We start from the raw sequence: 25,285 nt of genomic DNA, 5'->3' as shown, positions 1-25,285 counted from the left end.
AAAAATAATAAGTTGAAAAGTGACTTTCAGAAGACATATCCTAGGAAAAGATTACTTTGTAAACTAAATGTAAAAACCACATAGACTGTTTTTAGTATAACACATATGACAAAAAGCAAAGGGGATTTAAGAAACAATTACTAGAGATCAGTGTAATCCACAGATGGACATAATCAGCATAGCCTGGGAACATGTTAGAAAGGCAAATTCTCCAGAAGCACCCCAGAACTGCTAACTCAGAGACTCTGGGGATGGGGCTGGCAATTTGTGTTCACCAGACCTTCCAGATGATCTTATTACACACTAAACATATCAGATACACACTGAAGTCAGAGAACCAATGATCTAAATGATTTAGCCCAAAAGCAACAGAAGGGAGTTGAAGAAGGAAGAGATGACTTACTTGGTCTGGGAAAAGTAAAAATAATTTTATTAGGATTGTTGCTTTTCTATTGCTCAGGACTGAGCAGCCTAATAAATGTGTTGTATTTACTATCTGACCTAAATAAATGTGTTGAATTCACACACATACCATAATTATGAATACACAGTAAAACTGGCATATAAAGGGGCAAAAACTGGAAATAGGCCCAAAAGAAAAATGTGTTGATAACAAGATTTTGTTTTTTTCCTCTTTCTTTTTAAATAATTTAATTTTCCCTAAAATCAAATTAGGTAGGTACTGTCCCATTTTAGATTTGTGTGCACAGATTCAGAGGAGAAAATTTGCTCAAGGTCAAAGAACTAATAAATGCCATGAACAAGTTTAAACTGGGGGTTTATGACCAAGTTCAATTCATTATTACACTATGCAGTCCTTAAGAGAATCATATTTTACAATGGAAAAGCATTTAAATATATAAACATATTATAAGGCTATGCACACACAAAAAAAACCCTGAAAAATCCAAATGTGTGTTTAATACTCATATTTAAAGGTTAAATGTGCAATGGCCATGACCTACCAGTTTTGTTTAGTAAATAGGTTATTAAGAAAAGTATATTCACAAGTCTTAAAAATTTCTAAGCCAATTTCCTGAAAATACGTTAAATTGATCATATTATTATGTAATTTCATTTAACTTGAGGTAAAAGTGAATGTTAAAAATGAAAAGATAACAGCATAATTTTATAATACAATAAATAACAATGGGTACAATGTATCAGTAAGTTCTAGCTTTCCTAAATGGATGTCCATTCTTGCCAATAAAAGGAAATAAAAACCATCCAGACTGGCAAGTAAGATGTCATAATACTTAATATAAAAAATTTGCAGATGTCATAATATTGAATATAGAAAATTCCAAGGAATCCACTAAAAACTCTTATAACAAATAAATGAGCGAGTTTGCAAGATATAAGTTCAATATACAAAAATCAATTACACTTCTCTACACTGGAAATAAACAATCCAAAAATGAAAAAGTTTAAAATTTATGTATAATAGTATCAAAAATAAAACAAAATACCAAAGAATAAATTAACAAAATAAGTAAATGATTTGTCCACTGAAAATTACAAAATTTGTTTAAAGAAATGTAAAAAGAAAATAAATGTAAAGATATACCACATTCATAGGTGTGGGGACTGAGTCCCAGAGAGCAGTTTCCAGGCTCTCCACCTCGCGTGGAAAGGTGCTGGCTCTGGTAGCAGATGGCCATCAGTTGTGACTAGTTGGCCATCAGCTGTAATCAGTTAGCCATTAACCACTGATATAACTGCCATGGCTATGCCAGCAAGAGTGGATTGCAGTTAGAAAGGGGTTGGTTGGCAAAGAGCTGACGGCAGGCTGCGGGTTCTGTGGCTCCTGCTTCCTGTATCTCCAACCCCGCTGCCAGTGAGAATATAGTGGTATGACTCCCCTTTTATGGCTCTAGTTCGTGTTCCTTTTGGCCTCACCACATCCTGCGTTCTTATGCAGCGAGCAGGACCAGAGGCCCTGCATGACAATAGGTCAGACTTTTTTACCCCAACCTTAGGGGGAAGGCATAGTCTTCCACCATTAAGCTTGATGTTAATTAGTTATGTGTTTTTTTTGTAGGTCTTTCTCATTTTGAGGAGGTTACTTTCCATTTCTAGTTTGTTTTTATCATTAATGCGCGTTGAATTTTTAAGGGTATGGGATTTTGTCAAGTGCTTTTTCTCCGTCTATTAATGTGACCATGTATTTTTGTGATCCATTATTCTATGCCACTCAAACTGGTTCTTAAGAGCTCATTTTTCCCTGCCAACTTTAGCTGGCCAATTTAGTGGGCCTATTAAGACCTTGGAATAGACTGCCTTTCACATCTCATTCTTTCTAGCCCAGAAACTGGAGGGAAAAAAAGATGATACTCATCCAAGCCCTCTTTGCATGTACTAAGACTATTTACCCTATGAGCCAATTCCCGCTTTGTGCCAACATTTCTTTTCCAGTCACCCTCGGCTTTTTACTAGCCATGGACCGAAATTTACGCAGGCGCCTTTCACAGAGCCCGCCTTACGCGGGCGAAGTCTCCATGTCTTATCCAATCAGAGCCCGACAGGAAACCGAGGCGCAGCAAAGACTCGCAAAGCTCGCGTCTCTAGGCCTTGCTTCGCTGGCGTCACGTGATCACCGTGCCCGCCTTCCGCCCCGGAGCACCTTATGAGGCACCTCCCTTCAGCTGGTGCTCACTGATTGGTCACTGCTAGCGTGGTCTCCTGGGTGACGAGAACGCGTTAGCCGTTTTGGAGGAGAACATGTACGCCTGCGCTCTTGCTAGATTGCGAGGCCCGCGGAGCCTTTGAGATGAAGGTAAGTAACTTACAAACCCCCCGAGGGCGGGAAGGCGGGACCACTAGCCCTTCCCAGCCGGCGGAGCATCCCTTAGACGATTAGGGCTAATGGCCCCGTCCCTCATTCTTAGTGCTGAAGGGAACGGAGTGACCAGGGAGGACGAAATGGGGACGAAGTTGAAGGAGCGAGGGGAAAGGAAAGAAAATAGAGAAAGTGGAGAGGAAGGCCTATTATTTCTGGAATCGCGACCGGAGTTGAAACAATGTGGGAGGAGGGAACGCCGCCACGGTCGGAAACGAGCCGACTGGATCTGAAGAGACCCCCGAATTTCGCCCGGCAGAGGAACCGGTCCAGTGACAGCGTCGGCAGGGTCGCGGTGAAATGGACTTATTCGGGTGCCAGGAGCTGCCTCATTTCTTACAGCGAAACCCCTGGCAAGCCGCGCAACTGCCCAGCGCCCTAAAAAGAGTGAAAAGACTCTGAAAGAATAATCTGTAATTGTATTGCTTGTGATTGGTCCTATTTTCAGATCTCCTGGTGGCGAATGTATATTATTCACGGAGAAATCTGCACACGCAAGTTTAGACGGTCAAGAGTGTCATCTGTACGCAGTGTTTCTAGGTTTGGGCTTCTCATGAACCCCACTCCCGGGCCACTGGCCAAAGCTCCCTTTACCTGTCCGCTTTACCACAGCAATACCTCCCTGCCTTGATCTTGCAAAGAAATGGAAAACTCAATTTAAAAATTATTTTCTACGTCCTAATGCTTCCTTGTGGCTATTAGTGTGGAAATTGGAGCTGACAGAATCATAACTCACATTTCTGAAGCTCTTCACAACTTTCGAAGTTATCATACGTGAGGAGATATTATTCCTGGTTTACAGTTGAGAATTCTGTGCTGAGGCAATTTAAACGACTTGCTTTAAGTCCTATAGCTAATAAATAGCAAAATTTAAACCTTGGTTTTACGGTTGTGAAGCTAGCACCATTTCCACTGTACTATATATGGGACATCTATATAGCTCTTTTGAAGGAAAATAATGTATAAGATAACAGCTAGGGAAAGTCTACCATTAAGCTAATGAAATTCAAGTTTAAGGATCCCTTACTTGCATGAAGGGATTCCAGGGCAGTGTGGTCACAAAATTGCAAAAGTAAGATGCTTTTATACACTTTTTTTTCTTTAAGGGTGTCTTCCTGCTCCAGGAAATTGGATGCACCTGTGATTATAGCACAGCTCTGTTTTCAATAGAGGTGGATTTCATCTCTTTAATTTACAAAATGCCTATTGATTGATGGTTAATTTTGAGCATGGGAATAATTGCCACTCAGACTATCAAGCCATTTGTAGTATGTAAACTTAGTATGCCTAGATATGGGCATCACTGTTTAATCTGTAATTTAACCTAATATTAAAATCTAATTTTTTTTCATTCAAGCTCTATGTTCCTAGATGCTCTAGATCAGCACTGTTGGATATAAATATGTGAGCTAATGTAATTAAAATTTTTTAGTAGCAATATTAATATATTTTTAAAGAAACATGTAAAATTCGTTTTCATAATATATTTTACCCGGTAAATCCAAAATATTATCATTTCAACATGTAATCAATATAAAAAATTACCAGAGATAGTTTGCCTTCGCTCTTTCATAGTCTTTGAAATTTGATATGTATTTTATATTTACAGCACATTTAAATTTGGTCTACCCACATTTCAAGTCTGCAACAAAATTTCAAGTCTACATGTGGTTTGTGGCTTCCATAACCACAGTTCTAGATTGTTGAAGTGAAAAGAATGATTTTTCGATTGATACGTTGTCCACCCAATAGCCAAATTAAACACTTAATCATGAAGTAAATATAACAATTGGGTAAATGAAGAAAATAATTTTGAAGGAAGTGTATACATTTTGTATTTCTATCATGGTTAAGATTCTTTAAATGGCAATTTTGTTAAATTTAATCTCCAAAAATCCATGCCACTGATAATTAGCTAAATTCAAGTTTAAGTTATTTTACTCTTTAACATTTATAAAACATAAAAATTATACATTTTTTTTTTAAAGAGCACTTTTTAAAAAAAATTTTTATTGGGGAACAGTGTGTTTCTCCAGGGCCCATCAGCTCCAAACCATTTTCCCTCAATCTAGCTGTGGAGGGCGCGGTGCAGCTTAGCTCCAAGTCCAGTCCCCATTTTCAGTCTTTAGTTGCAGGGGGCGCAGCCATCCCCTGCGGAAATTGAATTGGCAACTTCTTGTTCAGAGCTCCCGCTCTAACAAACTGAGCTATCCGGCCGCCCTGAAAATTATACATTTTTATAAAATTAATATTCAAAAACTTTCAAAAGCAAGAAGGTTTTGTAATAAACTTTCCCCTATATATTGAGGTCCGTATTCTACCAACCAGATTTTGATTTGTTTGTTTGTTGTATTGATTGATTGATTCATTAATGGTTTTGTTATATTGTTGACTTCTTTTGGATAAACTCTAACATAAGCCTTCACCATCCTGAGTCCTACTGTTTCCATGATCGTATTTTGACATCTTTTCTAACCAACCCTTAATTGTATGTTTTCAAATATTTTTTTTAGCGTGTTTTCTCACTGCTGGAAAAGACTTGGCTTGGAGCACCTATCCAATTTACCTGGCAAAAAACGTCAGGAAATTACCTTGCAATAACAGGGTAAGAAACCAGTGAATGTTTTAAATAAATCATCCTCACTCCAAATGGTTGTATGCCCACATAACTACACCATCTATTCAGGTAGAAGTTGTGAGATGGTGGTATGGTGGGAAAAGTAATATATTTATCTTCATTAGCATCAGAGTTTATAGAACCTTTCCCCTGGTAATAGCTTTTTAGATACAAATTATGAAACTAGGATGAGAGAACACTGAAAGCACTTGTATGGCAGCTAAATTTTTTATATACGTAGATAAATTTAAAATATTTAAATCATATTTTTGTGTTTTACTTTTAGAGCTGATCATACTGTAAAAATCTTTGATCGCCATGGTCAAAAAAGAAGTGAAATTAACTTACCTGGGTAAGTATAACAGTAGATCAAAAACTTTCGAACTTTGTTGCCTAAAAGATAAATTATTGTCTTAGAACCAAAATCAAATAGAATTATATAACACGTACAACCTGTATCTCCTCTTTTTCTCCATTGGCAAAGGTGTTTTTTTTTTTTTAAATACCATAAGTAGTTAATGAAATACATAGATAGCATATGAGTTAAAGAGTTTATATAAACACCCATTCCTTCACAGGGAAGCTTAAAGGCAAGATTATAAATGAGTTCATATGAAAGAATTCTAATTATAAACACGTCTTAGATGTGTACAGGCAGAAAAGATAAATCTGTGTCACTGTAATATCTCCACTCTAATAAATTGGAAAAGTTACTTCCACATAATTCAAATTCATAAAGGACAAAGACTTTATTTATATTCAGGAAATCATTCTAGATTACACTAAGCATAACTTAAGCATTTCTAATGATTCAGTGTCACCATTACCTGTATTGTAATAGTTACTTTTACTGATAGTCTATGGTTAAGATGTGTAGAGGCTCTCACCTAAATTACGGTCTTATGCTACCATGCTTTTAAAATTCATGCCTGTTTTCTATAGTCTATTGCTACCCTCTCTGCAAATCAGGTTTCACTTCTCTCTGTCTCTAATAGCCTTTCCTACCTCCTGCTCTGCCCCCACCCACCTCGTGCCACCATTTTGACATTTTCCATTGCTCTCTTAATTGTTGCCTCTGTTTTCTATATTCTGGGAAACAGGTTGAGGTAGTTATAATTATGTCTAAAAAAAGCAACAAGGCACTGAGTAAACTTTTTTTTAGTCAATTGTGTGAGTGTTTCTTACACGAGCTGTATGACATCTATTTTGGTTATACAATGGCCTTATTTATTTATTTATTTTTTACTTCTGAATTCTTTAACCATTATATATTGTCCTTAATTGGCAGGTGATTTTTTATCAACAATTTGAAAGCTTCCCTCTTTCATATCCCCCAAACCTCTGAGAACATTACAGAAAATTAAGATCCCTACACAGATTTTAACAGTTTGAAGAATAAAATAAATAACTGAAGTAATTCCCAGCCATCTTAAATGTAAATCTATGCAAGAACAAAGAGTCTCAAAATGAAAAATAGCATCAGAGAAGAAAGGTTAATCCTCAAGGAAGTTTTTAAATTATAATAAACATTTTGGAATAATTTTGGACAGTGAAAAACATGTTAAACAGAGCATTTCCTACGTGCAACTATTTTGTCATCTTAATTAAATCACTCTTCTTATTCCATTAAGATACAGAATGAAAATAACATTTCTTACCACTTCAGAATTGAGTTTTTCCATTGTTTGCCATCCTACATCTACCCAGCCTTGATCTATTTTATACACAATTTATCTAAATATAACTTCATTTCTTATCACTACCTTCTTTTTCTCTCTGTAAATCTAAAATAACCTTTTAAAACTTGATCGTATTAACCTCTTGATTCCAGATGGGATTCATTTGTAGTGATGCTCAATGAGTGTGTTTTACCAAAAGGCCAGGTTCCTTAGAGGATCCAAGAAAATCTGCTAACTTATTAGGTATAACTATATTTAATATAGTATATGAAAATTACATTTAAAAAAGAATTTCAATTTCTTCCATCACCTCAACAATAACAAAAATTGTAGGTCAATATTATTCAAGCAGTGAATAGTGAAGTTGTGGGGACAGAGCCAGAAGTGCAGTTTCCAGGCTCTCGGCCTCACATAGAAAGGTGCTGGCTCAGGTAGTAAATGGCCATCAACTGTGATTGGATGGCCATCAGCTGTGGCTAGTTGGCCGTCAGCTGTAACCAGTGAGCCATTGGCCACTAATATAACTGCTGTGGCTACGCTAGCAGAAAAATGGAGGCTAGCAAGAAGATGGTGGCTGAGCCTGCAAGCGGCACAATGAGGGTTGAGAATTGTGTGGCTCCTGTTTCGTTTCTCCAACCCAGCTGCCAGCGAGAATATAATAGTAGGACTCCCCTACCTATGGCTCCGTGGGTGTTCCTTTTTGGCCTCACCATGTCCTGCGTTCTTATGTGGGGAGTGGGAGCTGAAACCCTGTTGACGCCCTGCACGACAGAGGTGTATTTCTTACTTTAGAAAGTTTATGGTCTCTTCAAAACAGCTTGAATGATCTTGTTATAGACAAAAATCACAAATTAGTGAGTATTTAAGTTTCTTTCCTTTACTTACAAAATATGTATAATGATGTTTTGCTCTTTTTAAAAAAAGTAACTGTGTTGCTATGGATTGGGATAAAGATGGAGACATCCTAGCAGTGATTGCTGAGAAATCTAGTTGCATTTATCTATGGGATGCCAACACAAATAAAACCAACCAGTTAGACAGTGGCATGAGGTAAGGATAACTTTTATTTTTAAATCTTTACTTAGAAGATTCACTTAGAAATATGAGTATTTGTAGGTTTGATGCTAATAGTAATTACTACTTTCATTATAAAGATGTATTGATGAATTATTTTCTTATAAAAGAAAAAGTTCACTTCTTTTTTTGTTACATATAATTCTGTAGATTTTGCCCATTAATTAGAATATAATTATTACAATTGTAAAATATAAATACCTTCTTAAAAAGTTATTTTTGATAAAGCAGGCTAAAAAATCCAAAGATGAGGCAAAACATATTTGGGAAAATCTGGAGATGGAATTGGCTGCAGCAGTGGCGGGATATGTGGTTCTATTGATGCAATCAAGCCCCTGTCTTTCCTCCATCTCCCAGCTCTTCCTTTCTCTTTATTGACTCCATTCTAAGTCAGACTCTCTTCACGGCTACTGGCAGCTATTGGCTTATATTATTATTTACAACAAGTTATGCCAGAGAAAAGAGCACACCCCCTTCACATCACTTGTATCCACTCAGTTCTTCAAAAGGTCTCTTAGTTGAATAGGTAGGGCTCTGGGATTGGTGGGGCCCAGGGCCCCACCAAGTGAAGAGTGGGGTAAGGCTGGGCACTTCTCAAGTGGAAAAAGTCCTGGGCAGACAGAATAAATTACAGATCTCTACTAAAATAGAAACCATTTTCCCATATGGAAAAGAAAAACTTGTCAGTATTTACAACTAAAACTTTGCAATTTTGACCTTTGACAAGTTTCTTAACCTCTCTCAAAGCCTCAAGCTTTTCATCTGTATGAAAATGGATATGATAATATCTGCCTCATGGCATCATGCGGCCACCAGGTGGGCAGGAAGAGATCACACACATTCCTAAAGATTAAACTGTAAGTTCCCAGTTTATTGATCAAGGTATATAACTGGACCCAGAGGAAGCAAGATGGCCATGCAGAACAGGACCAGATGTAACCTTAGCAGTTTCCCTTGACCTGCTGAAGTGATGCCCGAGGCGTGTAGCCACAGGTGATACTGACTGCCCAGAGTAAAGTCTTGCTGGGTCTAAGAGCCTTCATTTCTTGCCTTCCTTTTACTCTTTGGGTATATATCACTTTTCAAAAAGATTTTACACACACTGTGTGCTTCCATTCAAGAGAATGTTTATAAATAGCAAATACTGGCTCTTGAACCAAATTCAAGGCCACATCCTCACCCAGAGAAAAGTGCATAATTGATCAATCCCAGGTGTTTCCAACTGGTATATGTCTGTTCCCTCTGTCTTCCCATAAATCCATTTCCTCACATCAGATCAGAATTGTTATGTTTAATTGGATGTCTTGGCCAGGCATTGAAATTAAGAACTGAGTGAATAATGGTAGATGCTCTAGTAATTATCATTAAGGTAAAATTAACAGTGTTTTACTATTAAAATTAATATTTAATGTTTAAGTGACTTCCGTATATACAAAGGTATACTCACTACTTGCTTTTTACTTAATGGTCAATCTATTATACTAAGATAGCTAAAATTTTAATATCGTTTTTTCTTAAATTTATTTTGCAAACTTAAATTTCTTTTAAACCACTTAAATTCCATTTACAAATTTAATTGGAATTGATTCTTTTCAGCACTTCAAATGCATTAAATAATACATTAAACATCTTCAAATGCAATTATTACAAAACTTACTACAATGCCACTTAACTATCTTAAATTATTGTGTTAATACAACGTGTTGAATTTATTTCTTCATTTTTATTAGGTGCATTTTTATATCCTCTTAAGATTATGGTAGTACTTGCCTTGACCCTACCTAGGCTTACAGCAGTTATGCACCTGGGATACAGCAGTCTTTCCACAGAAAACTCTCTACAGCATCTGGTTCATCCAGCAGTTGATTCTTGGTTGGATCATGGGACACAGGTGCTTCTCCAAGGCCATTCAGACCAGAGCACGAGGCTTCCTGCTCCGCCTTTTTTGATTGCTCTTCAGTTGTCATATCAGCAAAACTTTCTTTCTAAAGCCCGTGCCTGTCACATAGGTTGCTTTTTTTTTTTTTTTTTGGTAGCCAGGTGCATTTCCCTAGAATACTGTATTCTTTCAGTTTTGCTTGGTCAGAAATACATGTTGTTATTATTTATTGGCCTGCTCTATTATTAGCATTATTGGAAACTTATGTATGCCTTAGTATCTTCTAATTTGTAGGGCCTCCTAGAGGCCTTATTCCTAAGAGAAGAGAGTTGGAGTCTGTTCAATTAGCTCTTTTGAGGACGTTTGATAAATTTGTCTTCTTGGAATATACTATTTAACCCTCTTTCTAGTTTCTAGTTGGTCGTTGTGTGACTGTTAGTAAACTATTGGATGGACTAATGTTAAACCACTCTTGTTATACGTCAGCACCGTTGCTGATCAGACCTTGTTCTTGTGATGTAGTTCCTCTTTTCTGGTACTATTTAATCACTCACAATTCTTTTTATTCATGTTTTCTGAGAAGCAGACTCCAAAACAGGGTTAAATCTATGAGATTTATTATAGCAAATGCCTGTGAGGGAACACAGAGGGTAAAGAAGAGGCTAGAAGAACCATCAGGCCATAATGCATGTCTGAGCCTTGGGAAGGAGAGAAGGAAGGAAAAAAGGTTGGGTAGAAACATCTTAGATGTTTCTGCAGCCCATTCTAAGAAAGTTCAACTAGGCTGTCAAGAGATTTTAAGCCATAGTTACCTATCAAAGGAGTCCTGTATCTCCCAGGAACGGGCCTCAGCGCTATTTCTGCCCTGCTCAGTCATTGCCTGGGCACAGCTCATGGGAAGGCGTGGCCTCAGGACCTGGAGACGATGGATTCCAATGCTTGCTGCTGGGGCCTCGGTCAGTTACACTTTCCATAGCTGGAGCTCTGAGAGGCACATTCTCCCAACTGCCACCCCGACTTAAACAAATAGAGAAAAATGCATCTTTTATAAAATAAACACTTAATAGAAGAAACATAGCATCCTGGTATACAATACTTCTTATAAAAATTAATTTTTTAACTAAATATTTTATTACATTCACTTATTACCACTACTCATATGCCTGAAGTGAATTATTGTCTTCCAAGTATCATCGTGGTTTTGTGGCCTTTCACAAACTCAACTTGTTTCAATTAAATACATAATTTTTAATGCTCAAATTCTCCTGATTTAGCTAGAGGAAACCCCTTTAAGCTTACGCTTTTGTCCTTATATTAGTGCCCTCAACGTTCTTGAAAGCAGTGTTGCTTTCTGAGAACAGTCTGTCAGTGGTTCTCCAAGTTCAGCTGCATCAGATTTAATAAGCTGGAGAGCTTATTAAATCAAATAGCTGGGCGCCACCGCAGGAGTTTCTCATTCCGTAGGACTGGGGTGGGATCAGAGAACTGGCATTTCAAAACAAGTTCCCAGGTCCTGGGATTGCATTTTCAGAACCACTTTTCTAGACCCATTATGATTTCTTTCCTCAACGTATGGAATGAGCTACTCACCAAGGAGTCCTGATTTCCTTTAGTAGGGAATTGTATTCTGTGAGTCCTAGGATGCACATGAGAACTGGTGGTAGGCAAACACGTTTTGACCTCCTTTTGAGCTACTCGTAATAGTGACAGAGTTGGAAAGGGTATGTTCTTTATGGATTCCCAATGATTTTTCCAATATAATATATCATGTTATTGGGCCCTACTTTTTTTTTTAAAGCACAGGTGTCATCATTCATTAAGATTTTTGCCACATTTAGAGTTATGGCTATCATTAGTAGACAATTAATAACTACATTTCATCATGAGTCATCTCATAATATTGAGGTTCCATCATGACTGAAGTCTGTATTCATTATGCATTTGTGTTGCAGCCTAACTGACTGTAAGATCATCTTATGGTGTCTCCATTATTTGTTTAGCACTTAGTCTTTGTCCTCAAGCATTAAGTTGTAATTTTGTACTTCAGCTTCTAAGGTGTTAAAATTATTTGTGAAGTACTTTCTAAAAGAAGTATTTAGAAGTTATGATTGTGAATTGTTTAGTAATTTATATCTTACTGTTACAGGGATCAAATGTCTTTCCTTCTTTGGTCAAAAATTGGAAGTTTTCTGGCTGTTGGAACTGTTAAAGGAAATTTGCTTATTTATAATCGTCAGACATCTCGAAAGATTCCTGTTCTTGGTAGGTTATAGATGGAAACACTGCTAAATATTTGAGATGCTTTACATAAATGTAAATTTTACTGCCCCTGACTTCCTGATATTGCAAGGGAAATTTTGTAGTATTAAGATTCCCCTGGTCATGCCTCACATCTGGCTAAACTAGAATATCCTTCTTCACTGCCTACTAAGATTTCCCAGGCTACATACAGTAGGTTGCTCTAAAGTCAAGGTCAGCCTGTGCTTTTGGTCACCAGTGCATTAACAACATGGCTTCCATCTATCCCTTTCTCACCCAAATTTTCCCTCTGGATATAGAATAGCTTGTATGAGTATCAACACATTAATGCATGGGCTAAAACACTTGGTGACTGCTTGGACAGAGTATATCTAGATTCCTAATTCTGACCCCTTATTCTCTTCAAACACCAGTTTATCTGGGTGTGGACTATGAGTTATATTTTCCTCAGGGTATACGACTAGAGGGCGTTTGTTCCTTACTTGACCTTGGTTCAGTCTCTTTGATTATCTCAACCTCTGGTCACTTAGCATCTATCTGCCTTCTGAATACACAAGAAGAAATAGTATTGATTCTTTTCAATTATTGTAACATCATGCTGGTGAATGGTGAAATTCGTGGGTTTAATTACATCCAGATAGCCAGAAAAAGTATAATTTACTGCTAATGAAGGCGTACTTAGGAAAGTACCTTTCAATTAAGGACATTTAATCCAAATTATTTTCATATATTGTGTGTGTGTGTGTGTGTGTGTGTGTATATATATATATAATATATATTATATACATATATAATATGTATATATACATATGCATATATATGTGTGTGTGTATATATATATATACATATATATAAAAAATCTTAATATTTTGACTTCTGATATTGCAAGGGAGTCAGCTAAACAGTAATGTCATTGACCATTTGAAAATTAAGCTAAAATGTTTTTGAGTTACAAAAATCAGCTTTCACCATATGAATATATTTGTCTCTTTGACTTCAGTTAGGCATTTTCTATATCCTACTTCATCTGCAGGTATGTCCTACTAGTTAACTGATAGGGCCCAGAAATTTTGACACTTATAATTTGTCAAAGTATGATTATTTTATGTCAGGTATTTGTCCTATGTACGTGATTTTTATATATGATTATTGTATTTAGTGTGAATATTGATTGTGTCTTATTTATTAACTGTGTAAAGTGGATCTGAAAAGATTCAGGTTAATTATATACCTTAGGTCATTTAGCTAAATATACAGCTGCCTCTTCCAGCTATATATTTATATAGTTGCATGTGATTTGTGGCTCTGCTTTTTTGCTTTTAAACAACTTTCCTAAAAGAAGCCATTCCATTTCAGATAGCAACTACATGGTGGCATAATCTGTCAGTGTTTTATAGTAACTAAATATCTGTTACCATGTTTTGTCTTGCACTGATTTATTTCCTTGAACTAGACTAGATACAGGCAGCTTTCACTTTGCATGGTTCTGATACACATGAATTTCTTTTACTACAGTTTAATTACGTTACCAGTCTCCTAATAACATAGTTCATATTTCAGTTACCATAGTATATGAACTATGAGTTAAATGACTCAGTAAAAGACCCAGAATACTGTAAATAGGCACAAAATGTGTTTATTATTATTGATGCTAAGGCTAATCTGAATTCTGAGCACTGGAAGCAAAAGGGCCGTAAGGTATATAGGAAGAAGGAGGAAGAAGAGTTTCTTCTCACTCTCTTGGGCATAGAAAGAAGTGTGTCTTCGGCATCTTCCCTCTTCTCTTCGTGTACTCCCGTTTCCCGTCCTAACGCTCGTCTCTTCGGATATCCAGTTCCAGTGTGCCACCCAGGTCCCTGACGTTGTGATCTGCAAAATCTATATCCCAGTCTTTTCTCTGACTGTTCCCTTCACTTTCCTGCTTTGGTGTCCTGATTTGAAATACTGTCTGTATCCTGACAAATACCATATGTATCTCTTCCAGACTCGACTCATACATCCAAACACTCAGCCTATTTGATGAGGTGTCTAGTAAACACTTCAAATTTATTGTCTCCCAGACTCTTTTGACCCACAGCTTTCCCTCTTATCATTGATGACATTCCATCCTTTTAGATCTTCAGGCCAAACCTTAGCATCGTCCTTGACTTTTCTCTTCCTCATACCCTGAATAACTAATCTGCTGGAAAATCTTGTATGATCTACCTTCAGATATCTCTAGAATCAAACCTGTTCTCACCACCTCTACTGCTGCAGCCGTGGGTCAAACATCTTTCATCTGATTTTCTGCAATCTCTTAACTGGCCTCTCTGCTTCAACTCTTGCCCCACTATGGAATATTCTCAGCCTGGCAGCCAGAATGAGCCTTCTGCCCAGAACTCTGCAGTGGCTCTCCATCTTACCCATCATCAAAGCCAAAGTCCTCACAATGGCCAGCCAAGCCCTGCACATCCTGGTTTCTGCAAACTCTGACTTCACGTCATACTCGTCTGTCCTCCATTCCTCTACTCGCCATGCTGTTGTACTTGCTGAGCCTCTAACACACCAGGCACACTCCTATCTCAGGATCTACTCACTCAACGACTATTTAGAACCTGCTTTCTGCATATAGGTGCTGTATTAGGCTCTAGAAGGAGTGTAAAGAATAAAATGAATGTGGTCTCTGCTCTCAGTAGCAGCTCAAGTAGCTGTCACTTCTGTAGTACTTCCTACATGCCTGACACGCTTCAAAGTGCTTTAACTCGTTAGGTCCTCAGCTTTATGAGACAGCTCTTACCATTATCCCCAATTTATGGATGATGTGACTAAGGAATAACAAAGTTAAGTAACTTAGGGTTTTGCTGTAAGTGATGGAGCCACTTATTCAGATATAGGCAGTCTGCCTCCAGAATCTGTATATTAACCTTGGAGCTCTTGAGTATTTATCTATCCCAGGACCTTCGACAAATGCCCACAGTATCAAGCATGCGATTTCCGGACCCCCAAAGTGTGATTTTTTTTTTTTTGCACTGGCTAGATTGCTCAATAAAAAAGCGTCCTGATATTAGTGGTTATCTAACAGCACTCTAGCTAAGTGACTCAGTACATAACACAAGTCTCACTAAGGAGCATTCATATTTGTACCTCAGTGTTATCATGAATCATTATGCGTCCTTTAGTTACATGTGAATAGTCTAAACTGCGATTGTAGAGTCCACCACACAATGAGACTGAATATCGAAATGATGACTTCAGTGCTTTGGGAGTTACTTAAGGTATCATTACAGGTTTGTTGATGTGGTAAATGAACTTGTTGAGGAGTGGAAGATCTTTTCATGTTAGGGTCTATGCTCATATCCACAGGAAAAGTTGGAAAATAGTGTTGCCCTTTTATACTATTATCTTGATTTACAAGTTGGTAAACGGTTTTAAATAAGGTTGCTTAGACACTAACTGATGAGATTTTAAATTCCTTGTCTGTTTAATTTCCGTGGTGTATACCTAAACTTTCAGATTGACAGCACAGATGTTTAAAATTATTTTTTTGAGAAATCCATGTGCCTGTACAAAAATCATCTCTTTTTCAGGAAAACATACTAAGAGAATCACATGTGGATGTTGGAATGCAGAAAATCTGCTTGCTTTAGGTGGTGAAGATAAAATGATTACCGTTAGTAATCAGGAAGGTGACACAATAAGACAGGTAATACAGTAACATCACGTTGGTCCGATGTATTCAAAATTTTACCTAAAATAAAGTTTGTCTCTCAAACTAATCTATCAGTTTTTTAAATCTCTACATGATATATATGTATAGAATATCTCCATATTCTAAACATCAAAAACTTTTTATGTATTAGGACATTTTTCTTTAACATGAATGCTTTATCCAAATATCCTCCTTTGGCCATTTCCCATTGTGTGCTATTAGCATGGATTATTAGTGCTGTGGTTATAGTCAGATAGTATATTTGGATATCTTATATATATATGTATATGATATAAATGTTGTATAGATAGTATATTTATATTTATGATATAAATGTTAATAACTAGACTCAGAATCATGTCTGCCTAATTCTACAGTCCATACCTTTAACTGATTTGTTAAATTGCTTCCAAACTAACCCTAATTAAATTTAATTTTAGAATTAGATTTTACTACTGTTCAAATAACCCTATTGATTAGCTCTTTAGTGGCTCCTCAGGGAATTTGTATTACCAATAGCTACATAGTTCTCTCACCAAAGGGAAAATTTCACTTTAGACCACTTGTCTTATGATTTAGTATTGCTAAAGCAATACTGACTAAGAAATTCTTTGAGTATCTGCTAGGTACATGAGCCTGTGCTATACACTTTAGAAGAAATATGAAGTATGGCTCTGTATTAGTTATCACTGTGTAACAGATTCCCTCAAAACGTAGCCGTTTAAAGCAGTAAACATTGATTGTTTCACAGTTTTTGTGGATAAGGAATGCAGATGCAGCTAAGCTGGGTGCTTCTGCCTCAAGCTTTCTCACGAGGCTTCAATCATATCGGTCAAGGCTGTGGTTTCATATGAAGGCTTGACTGGGGGAAATCTGTTTCCCAGCTCTCTCATGTAGTTGTTGACTGAGTTCAGTTCTTTATACATTGTTAGGCTCAGGGCCTCAGTTCCTCTCTGGCTATTTGTTGACTAGAAACCTGCCTCGTTTTCTTGCTACATGGATCTCTCCATAGAGGGCTTCACAACATAGCTGCTAGAGAAACCGTGCAAGTAGGCATTCAAGCCTAAGCCACACTCTCTTTATAAATAACCTGATTTCAAAATCATTTTGCCCTATTCTGTTCTCTAGAAGTGAATCACTAGATCCAGCCCCACACTCAAGGGGGCAGGGATGGGGATTAAAACAAGGCGTGAAAATCAGCAGGTGAGGAACATTGTGACCATCTTAGGCTGCTGACTGAAGGCCTCTACTCTTGAGAGGACAAAACTAATCATAATAAAGCATACGTGGTCTTTTATGATTGATTGCCAAATTTTGTGGTATAGCTTACAAATCCTACAGCACTTGTGAAATGGAGGAGATCAATGAAAGCTGTATTGTGAATCTTTAAAAAAAAGGCGATCTGAATCAGTTGGTGTAGGCTTAACTGTTGTAACAGTTAGGCCCTAAATTACAAGAGCTCTGAGAATATGGTAGTTTGGGTGGTTTTCCCCTCTTTTTCTTTCTCATGTAACAGAGAGAGGTAGGCAGGTCGTCTATGTATCTCTGATTCACAGGGTTGTGCAGAGTCCCAGGTTAATTCCACCTTATTGCTATGCCATTTTCTAAGGTATTTTCCCCTCATCTACATGGTTAAAGCTAGCATACTAGCACCACATCTGCATTTCAGCCTAGGTAAGGGAGAAAGAGAAGTGGCGTGTAAGAAATTTGTAAAGGATCTGATGTAGAAAATGCATTTATTATTTCCATTCATACCATATAACGAAAACGTAGTGGTCACATTTAACTGCTGCCAGGGAAGCTGTAAATTCAGTCTACCTAGGTGACCATGTGCCCTTGTTTTAGTGGTTACTGTAAAACATTTAGCAGTCTGTGTCTTTCAACCCAAGGAAAACAGCATGAACAAAGATACGAGGAAGAGCTTATTACAGCTGGTTTATGGCTTGTTTGAGATTGGCTTTGCTGAAGGTGTGAGCTTTGATTGAGAATTTATAGAAAATAAGGTGGAAGAGGAAAGTTGGTTCCTGTATCTGGAAAGTTTTGAAAGTTAGGCCAAAGTAAGTAACTCAACCATGTTCAGCAGAATCACAGCATGACTAAAATGGTTCATAAGGAAGATTAAGTGGCATTAGTGTAAAAATGATTTTCTGGAAACCTTATAATTTTGATCATTGTATTTTAGTGCTTTTTAGAATTAGAATGGTAGATATATAGTACAAATGCCTTAACTCCCCACCCTGGTATCCATATTAGACATCATCAGTAGACACTGGCATTTTTCCTCCATTGAATCAACACGTGGCCCTACAATATTTTTCCATATAACATCCCAGGAAGCCACTACCATTCATTCAGCCATTATTTACATGCAAGATAACTATTTCTCATTTCTGATTGCTAAGAAGTATGCTTCCAGAATTAGACATACTACTTAAGTTATCATGTGGTAAGCAAAACATACGTTAAAAGTATTGCTTTTCTTGGTGTTGTCTCTGAATGGCTTTGACTTTTGACTATTCTGCAGATCATTTTAGTGTTACTTGTGTGGATTTATTTTTGTTTATCTTGCTGAAGATAATCTGTAGATTGCTTCCTGAATCTGAAGATTGCTGTCTTTCATCAACTCTGGAAAATTCTTAGTTATTATCTTTTTGAATATTACCTTTTTCCCTTTCTATTCTGTCCATTTGGAGCATCTGTTAGACATATGTTGGACCTACTCATAGCTCTTAATTTCTCGTCTTAGTTTCTTTTTGTCATTCTTTGTAGCCTTCTGAATAATTTCATCAAATCAGTTCACTTATTCTTCAAATTTGTCTTCTGTCTATTCCATTGAGATTTTAAAAAATATTTTGTTTCTAGAAAGTACTTTGTAGTTCTTTTAAAAATCTGTCTGGATTTCTTATTTTATTTTAAAGTATTTTCTTCTACTTATCAGTCTTTTATGTCTTTAGTCATTTTCTAAGTATTTTATTATCCCTCTCTGATAATTTTATTATTTTTAGATCTGCTAACTTTTGCTTTGATACATGGTTTCTTTGTGATTTTTCTCATTTTGATTTGTGAACTCATATGCAGCAGGGCTTATCTGTGGACATATTTTTGCAATATTGGAAGAAGCTTTGGATTTGTTTTTGTCAAATACAGCAGGGATTTTCTAGACCACTCAAAGTATAAATCTGAACCTCAGACCATAAAGAGGATAGGAAGGAAAGTCTTTGATTTGAAAAGAACTTTTTCAGCTTTTTTCTGACCCAAAGCTCAGCCCAAGTTAAACGAGCTTCCTTATTGTCATCTTTTACCAGTTGCTCTGGATACCTGCAGCATCATTGTTTACACACACTGTGGTTTTCAGTTTGATCTCTGCTTTATGGTCTTTGGAAATTTTCCTGACGTTCTTTCAAGCTTATCTATATCTTTAATGAGATATGTGTTCTGTTTCATACAGGAATTCTAGATGTTTGTAGCAGTGGGAATTTCAGATTATTATTTGTCTAACATATAGCAGAAATGAAAGCAAGGTACCTGTTTTATTAACATTTAGAGTGAACTTGAGTGTTGCGTTTATTCATAGTGACAATATTTTTATCCCTGCAGACATCAGTGAGCTACGAGCCTAGCAACATGCAGTTTTCCATGATGAAGACCGATGAGCGAACCTCTGCTACTGAAAGCACAGTAAGAATTCTAGATCAAATCCATGTCCAAATTATTTTGATAATTTTGTAGAATATACTCTCCTTTTCTAGGATGGCTCAGAATCCATAGCGATAAGTAAATTATGGTCTGTCACTTATTAAATCAATGTAGGCCCCAGTCTCTCAGGCCTAGAAGTGGTTTTTCTGCTGCTGGTTACCTGGTGTCACAGCAAATGAGGACATCTTCCTGTTAGAGTTGATGGTGCTCTTCTCATTCTTGGGGTAGCAAAAAGAGTTGGGGTACCTAAAGAAGTATTGATTACTATATCTTTTATTTTCGCTCTATCAGTTGTGACCAGAGCTCTGTAAATTGTTGTTTTTATTTTTTTAATACTTAAATGCATTTTCCCTGCCACATTTTAACATTCTGAAATCCAGACAATTTTTATAATCAATATACATATATTTAAATGAAATAATGTTTCTGTTTCTTAAAAAGCAATTATTAAATTGATAGTTACTTATAATTGATAGTACCTTAGAATCAAGGAAATGCATCAGTGTTTCTCTTTTTATATATATTCATCACTCTTAATGAGCCCAAATAAGTAATATACTCTTTTCTTTCCTCAACACAATTACATCCTCCTCTGAGAATTATAGTTAGGTATTGACTTGTGTGCGTAACAGAGGAATACTATTGCAACCACCTTGACCAATGACCTGCAGGTGATTGAAAGCGTGACGATATAAAAAGCCAGTTTGGAATATCTACCCAGGTGTGGAGCTGTCATCCCAGATGGCCCCAAATCAGAATGACCTCTTAGGATGGAAGACTCTATACTCTGAATATGAATTCAGTTTCAATGGAACTATGTCAGACTTACAATCGTGTATTGCACAATACTCTAATGAGAAGTATAGAGAATTTAAAAAAATTATTCCACCTAGCTATTTTAGGATACTTCAGGGGGTATATGGGATATATATAAAGCCAAGGGTTCATCCCAGACTGTATATTAGTAAAATGTATGTTTTAGTCACATTGTTCTCTTACAAATTATAACATTTAGCGTATCTAAATTTGACTTGTTTTATAAATTAGGTTCAGCATTTTGAATTTGCTTATTGGTATTTATATGAAGTCCTGAGTAATTCAATTCACAATCTCCTAATCTTTTCTGGCAGATAAGTGTGGTGGTTGGCAAGAAAACGTTGTTTCTTTTTAACTTGAATGAACCAGATAACCCCGTTGATCTGGAATTTCAGCAGTGCTATGGCAATATTGTCTGCTATAGTTGGTATGTACAAAAAGCTCGTTATAGAAAGATACCCATGTGTTTTTCCTTACTAATTATATTTAAAAATGGTTGTAGCATTTTTATTAAGTTGGTGCAAAAGTAATTGCGGTTTTTGCAATTATTTTTAACCTTTTAAATCGCCATTTAAAAGGTTAAAAATAATACTTCTGTATATAACATATCCTGGATTACAGACTGTGATTTAGTATGTGAAACTACCTAGCATATTATCTGGCACATAGGCCCTTGATAAATTATATTCTCTAATTTCTGAGTTTTAAAGTACTTGCTCATTTACTGCATTGCCAATGATTGTTAATCTCCCTTTTACTCTATTATTGTCTTTGTTGCTATAGGTATGGTGATGGCTATATCATGATTGGCTTTACAAGTGGAACTTTTGTGGTCATTTCCACTTATATTCGAGAGATTGGTCAAGAGATATTTCAGGCTCGTGACCATAAAGATAGTCTAACCAGTATTGCAGTATCACAGACCCTTAACAAAGCTGCTACATGTGGTGATAACTGGTAAGTACATTCACAAATTCCTAGGAAAGCTTATCTAGGAATATTCAAGAGATTCAGCAAGACTTTGATAGCTGATATAAATCTATCAACCATACTTTCTTATACTCTTAGAACATGTTTACAGTTGGAAAAAAAAATTGTTTTTTGAGCGGGTCAGGACAGACGTTTATTACAGCCGAGAACAGGTGTCAGTAGGACTGGAACACTGTGATGAGTGCAGGAGGCAGCTGCAGAGTAACGTGGGAACCCGCGCGGCAGCGTCTGCATTAGGGAAACGCATGGGCAGCAAGCCACAGGAAACCAGTAGAAAGCAAACCGCATCCATCCCAGATATCGAGCACATTTGCTTAGTAAGGGCTGAAGTAGCAAAGAGATTATAAAGTAAAAGTACAACAAATTTGACTAGTTAGAAAGTTAAATTTCTGGATGATAAAAATAACAGTGGGAAACACTAGACTAGGGAGTCTCTGCACCACCACAGGCCCAAGAACACCAGTTGTGTGTTACAACATTTACGGCCCAGAGGCCACCTCGAGCCACCAGGTACGTGGGCAAGGACAGTTTCCACCAAGGGGAATGCCAGTATACCGAGTGCTCAAGCTCATCAGGAAAAATCATACTAAAACCAAGAGACATGGACACTAAAAACAAACAAAATCAGAATGACATGTGGGTAAGGCCACCGTGACACGGGTCACATGTATGATACAGGGCACGTGTGGTGTGATGGGCTCCTGTGGAGGGCTGCGTGTAGCCGACACTGGGCACTCCCAGTACTAAGGCTGAAGTGTGCACTGGGGGTGAGGACCCCTGCGTGTGTGCCCCATGGATGGCAACTTCAGTCCTCAGAAACCCATGTGTGTGGGATCTGCTGGTGACTGGGGAGCAGCATCAGCCCCACCCCTGTAGCCAAGCCTGGATCCTGGGGTGACTCTGGTCAAGAAGAAGACCACCCGGCGGTTCCCTGAACAGGCAGCTGCAGTTTGTGAGGAAGAACCCAGGAGACAGCGAACTCCAAGCTCGGCACACACAGGTTCTCAAAGGCACAGGCTGCCGCCCGGAGGCTCCTATCTTCTGGCAGTGGACCCGAAGGCTGCCCCGTCCTTTGCATGGCTGTTCCCATCCTGACCCCCAGCCCATTCCTTCTCTCGTCCCAACACTGCTTCCCTGGGCCTCAGAGACACCCCCTTGACCCCTCCATCCCAGCTCACTGAGAACCTTCCCTTCACCGTGACCTCTCTTTCCTGCTCTAGAGCAAATGTCCAAATGTCCCCAGTGCCATGGTCTTTCCCTGGTGCTGAGGCCACAGGGTTCAGCCCCCAGTCTCATCTGCTCTGCAGCGTGTCTTGGAGTCTAGCTCACTTGCAGAGGTAACGAACGATCTTCGTGCCCAAATTGGATATGGACATGAGTGGTCACTAGAAATAGAGCCTAGGTGACACCCTGTTGCCCACAGCCTCCCCAGGAATGCAGTAGACCCCAGTGCAAGAGCAACCAGAGGCCAAAGTTACTGATCAGCCCCGCCTGTAGGGAGAGGACACAGAGCCCTGCCTGATCAGTGGCCCTCACTGCCTCTTGTCCCACAGCGCTGGCTCCTGCCTTCCCTCAGATCAGGAGGGATGAGGCCGCTAGGGACAGATGCTGGCATGGCTCAAAGAATGCCGGCATGAAGGATGACCAACGTCAAGTCCCCAGGACCTCCGCAGGCATCTCTGTGTTCAGTCAAGGTACTCGGTGGCCTTTGACCTGGTCAGGTCACACTGATCCATCCCTGCACTCCGTGCTGAACTGTGGCGGAGCCTGCTGTGTGGACACAAAGCGCCGTGAGGTGGGTCTGGAGTCACTGCTGTAAGCCTTCCTGTAATGGTGGGTCGGCATTCTGAAGGTTTCGGCATTCTGAAAAGGCATTTTACCGCGGACATTCTCAGCCTGAGGTGTTTCTACCTGGAGCCCATTCCTAGAACACCTGGTTGAAGGAGAGCTGATGGTGCCTCCTGGACAGGACAAGGATAGACATTTGTGATTCAGTTGAAAATTTCTAAGACTTCTACTTCAGGTAAAACCTGAAATACTAAAATTGAATATACTTGAAAATCAATGCAAAACCTGAAATTGAATATGCTTGAAAATCAATCTTAAAATAGGCAGTCCTGGGTAACATGGAGTAAGCACTCTACCCTATCTCTCTCACTGAGTACAGCCGTAAAACTTGGACAGAAGGCATGGAACATCTATTTCAGGACTCTGAAAAGTGAATTGTAGCAGATTGACAAAGGAAAGCAGAATTTGAAGTATGACTGAAACAGTGGTGAGTCTCGCATTTGTCTTCCAGTCTCAGGACTTACGGCAGCCCAACATCTGGAAGTAGGCACCAGAGCATGGACAGAGGAGCTCTGAGGGGAGCCCTCTAGTTCAGGCTCAAGTTGCAGGAGAGAACTCCTAACACTTAGAGGTGGGGAAATCCCCCTGATGTTCTTTCTTCTGTCTCATGTCCCAGCTACCAAGCATTCTCACCATGGCAGGGACAGCAATGGCAGCAAGGACCCCCAGGCACCTGCAATGCGGATGAAGGATAACCTTCCTCTCCTGTTGGAGAAGCTGCGATGCCAAGAAGACAGGGCAAACCTTATTTTTCTCTGTCCTCCCCTGCTTCGCTGCAGCTACAAGGCAGAGCACGGTAACTAGAGCCACAGCTTTTCACCTGGAGGACCAAAAAGGGGAGCTTTAGGAAACTGGAAAAATACCAGGAACATCCCAGAGAGGGAGAAGCTCTGGAAAAGAGCCCTATAAAGATATTTATGAACTCCCAGGTTCACTTTTGAGTAGCGTATGTGTATCTCATTGTAAACACATACCAAAGACTTTGAGAACTGAACTAAGAATAGATAATAGCACAGGTCCTACACTGGCCACTGATTGGGCCATACAGGAATATATCCAAATACCTCTGCACAGGCTTGGAAAGTGGAACTGACATTGAAACAAGGCTGGGTGAAACTTGTGGCCTGAACCCAACTGGGTTGATTGCCTGCTTACAAAATAAATAACCTTCTCCATAGGATTTAAACAAGACACAGACTCTCCTAATGTAATATTCAAAACGTCCAGAATCTAGCCCCAAATTACTTGACATACAAACGAATGAGGAAAATACCAACTTGCGTTGGAAAAGGCAATTGAAAGACGCCAATGCCAAGATAATAAAGATAGCAGCTATTATAAAAATGCTTTCAGAGGTAAGGGCTCTCATTATCAAAACACATGGAAGCGGTTTCAGAAAAGAAATAGGACTTACAGAGAGAAGAACTAAATGGAAATTTAAGAACTGAAAAATTTAATGCAGTACTTAACAGTGGAAATCACAGTAAAGAGTCAGTGAACTTGAAGATAGATCAATAGAAATATCTAATCTGAACAGAGAACAAACAGACTGAGATAAAAATGAACAGAGGCCTCGGGGACCTGTGAAACAATACCAAAAAGTCTTAACATTTGTGTCATTAAAGTATCAAATAATGAATGGCTGGAAACTTTTCATGTTTGGCAAAAGACATAAACCTATATATATTGTACAAACTCAGCAAATCCCCAAAAGGATAAATCCAAAGAAATCTAGTTACAGATACATCATAAACAAACTGCTAAAAACTAAAGACAAAGAAAAACTCTTGAAAGTGGCCAGAGAACAACTTTTTGAATGACAGTAGATTTCTCACCATAAACCACAGAGGCCAGAAGAAAGTGTCACAACATTCTTAAAAGTACCGAAAGAACTGTCAGC

At 38.2% G+C, this 25,285-nt stretch overlaps 1 protein-coding gene across 6 annotated transcripts in view; it reads left to right on the top strand.

The window, feature by feature from the left end:
- The first annotated feature begins 2,644 nt into the window (after nucleotides 1-2,644).
- WDR19 (WD repeat domain 19) overlaps nucleotides 2,645-25,285 on the top strand; it is a 67,635-nt gene continuing 44,994 nt past the window's right edge. For 2 of the 6 annotated variants that reach the window (XM_019741926.3, XM_074322432.2), the window contains exons 1-9: nucleotides 2,645-2,776; nucleotides 5,353-5,444; nucleotides 5,743-5,808; nucleotides 8,060-8,185; nucleotides 12,235-12,350; nucleotides 15,914-16,029; nucleotides 19,633-19,713; nucleotides 20,862-20,974; nucleotides 21,331-21,504. In XM_019741926.3, coding sequence (XP_019597485.2) covers nucleotides 2,771-2,776; nucleotides 5,353-5,444; nucleotides 5,743-5,808; nucleotides 8,060-8,185; nucleotides 12,235-12,350; nucleotides 15,914-16,029; nucleotides 19,633-19,713; nucleotides 20,862-20,974; nucleotides 21,331-21,504 — 890 coding nt within the window. In that variant the 5' untranslated portion in view covers nucleotides 2,645-2,770. Of the gene's footprint in view, nucleotides 2,777-3,192; nucleotides 3,363-5,352; nucleotides 5,445-5,742; nucleotides 5,809-8,059; nucleotides 8,186-12,234; nucleotides 12,351-15,913; nucleotides 16,030-19,632; nucleotides 19,714-20,861; nucleotides 20,975-21,330; nucleotides 21,505-25,285 lie in introns of those variants that run through there. The other 4 variants (XM_074322424.2, XM_074322417.2, XM_074322431.2 and 1 more) reach the window with 4 other exon arrangements.

The sequence above is a fragment of the Rhinolophus sinicus genome, chromosome 1 (genome assembly GCF_057876585.1).
Source record: "Rhinolophus sinicus isolate RSI-liver-muscle chromosome 1, RSI-T2T, whole genome shotgun sequence".
NCBI lineage: Eukaryota > Metazoa > Chordata > Mammalia > Chiroptera > Rhinolophidae > Rhinolophus > Rhinolophus sinicus.
This window is presented reverse-complemented; position numbering and strand designations above follow the sequence as displayed.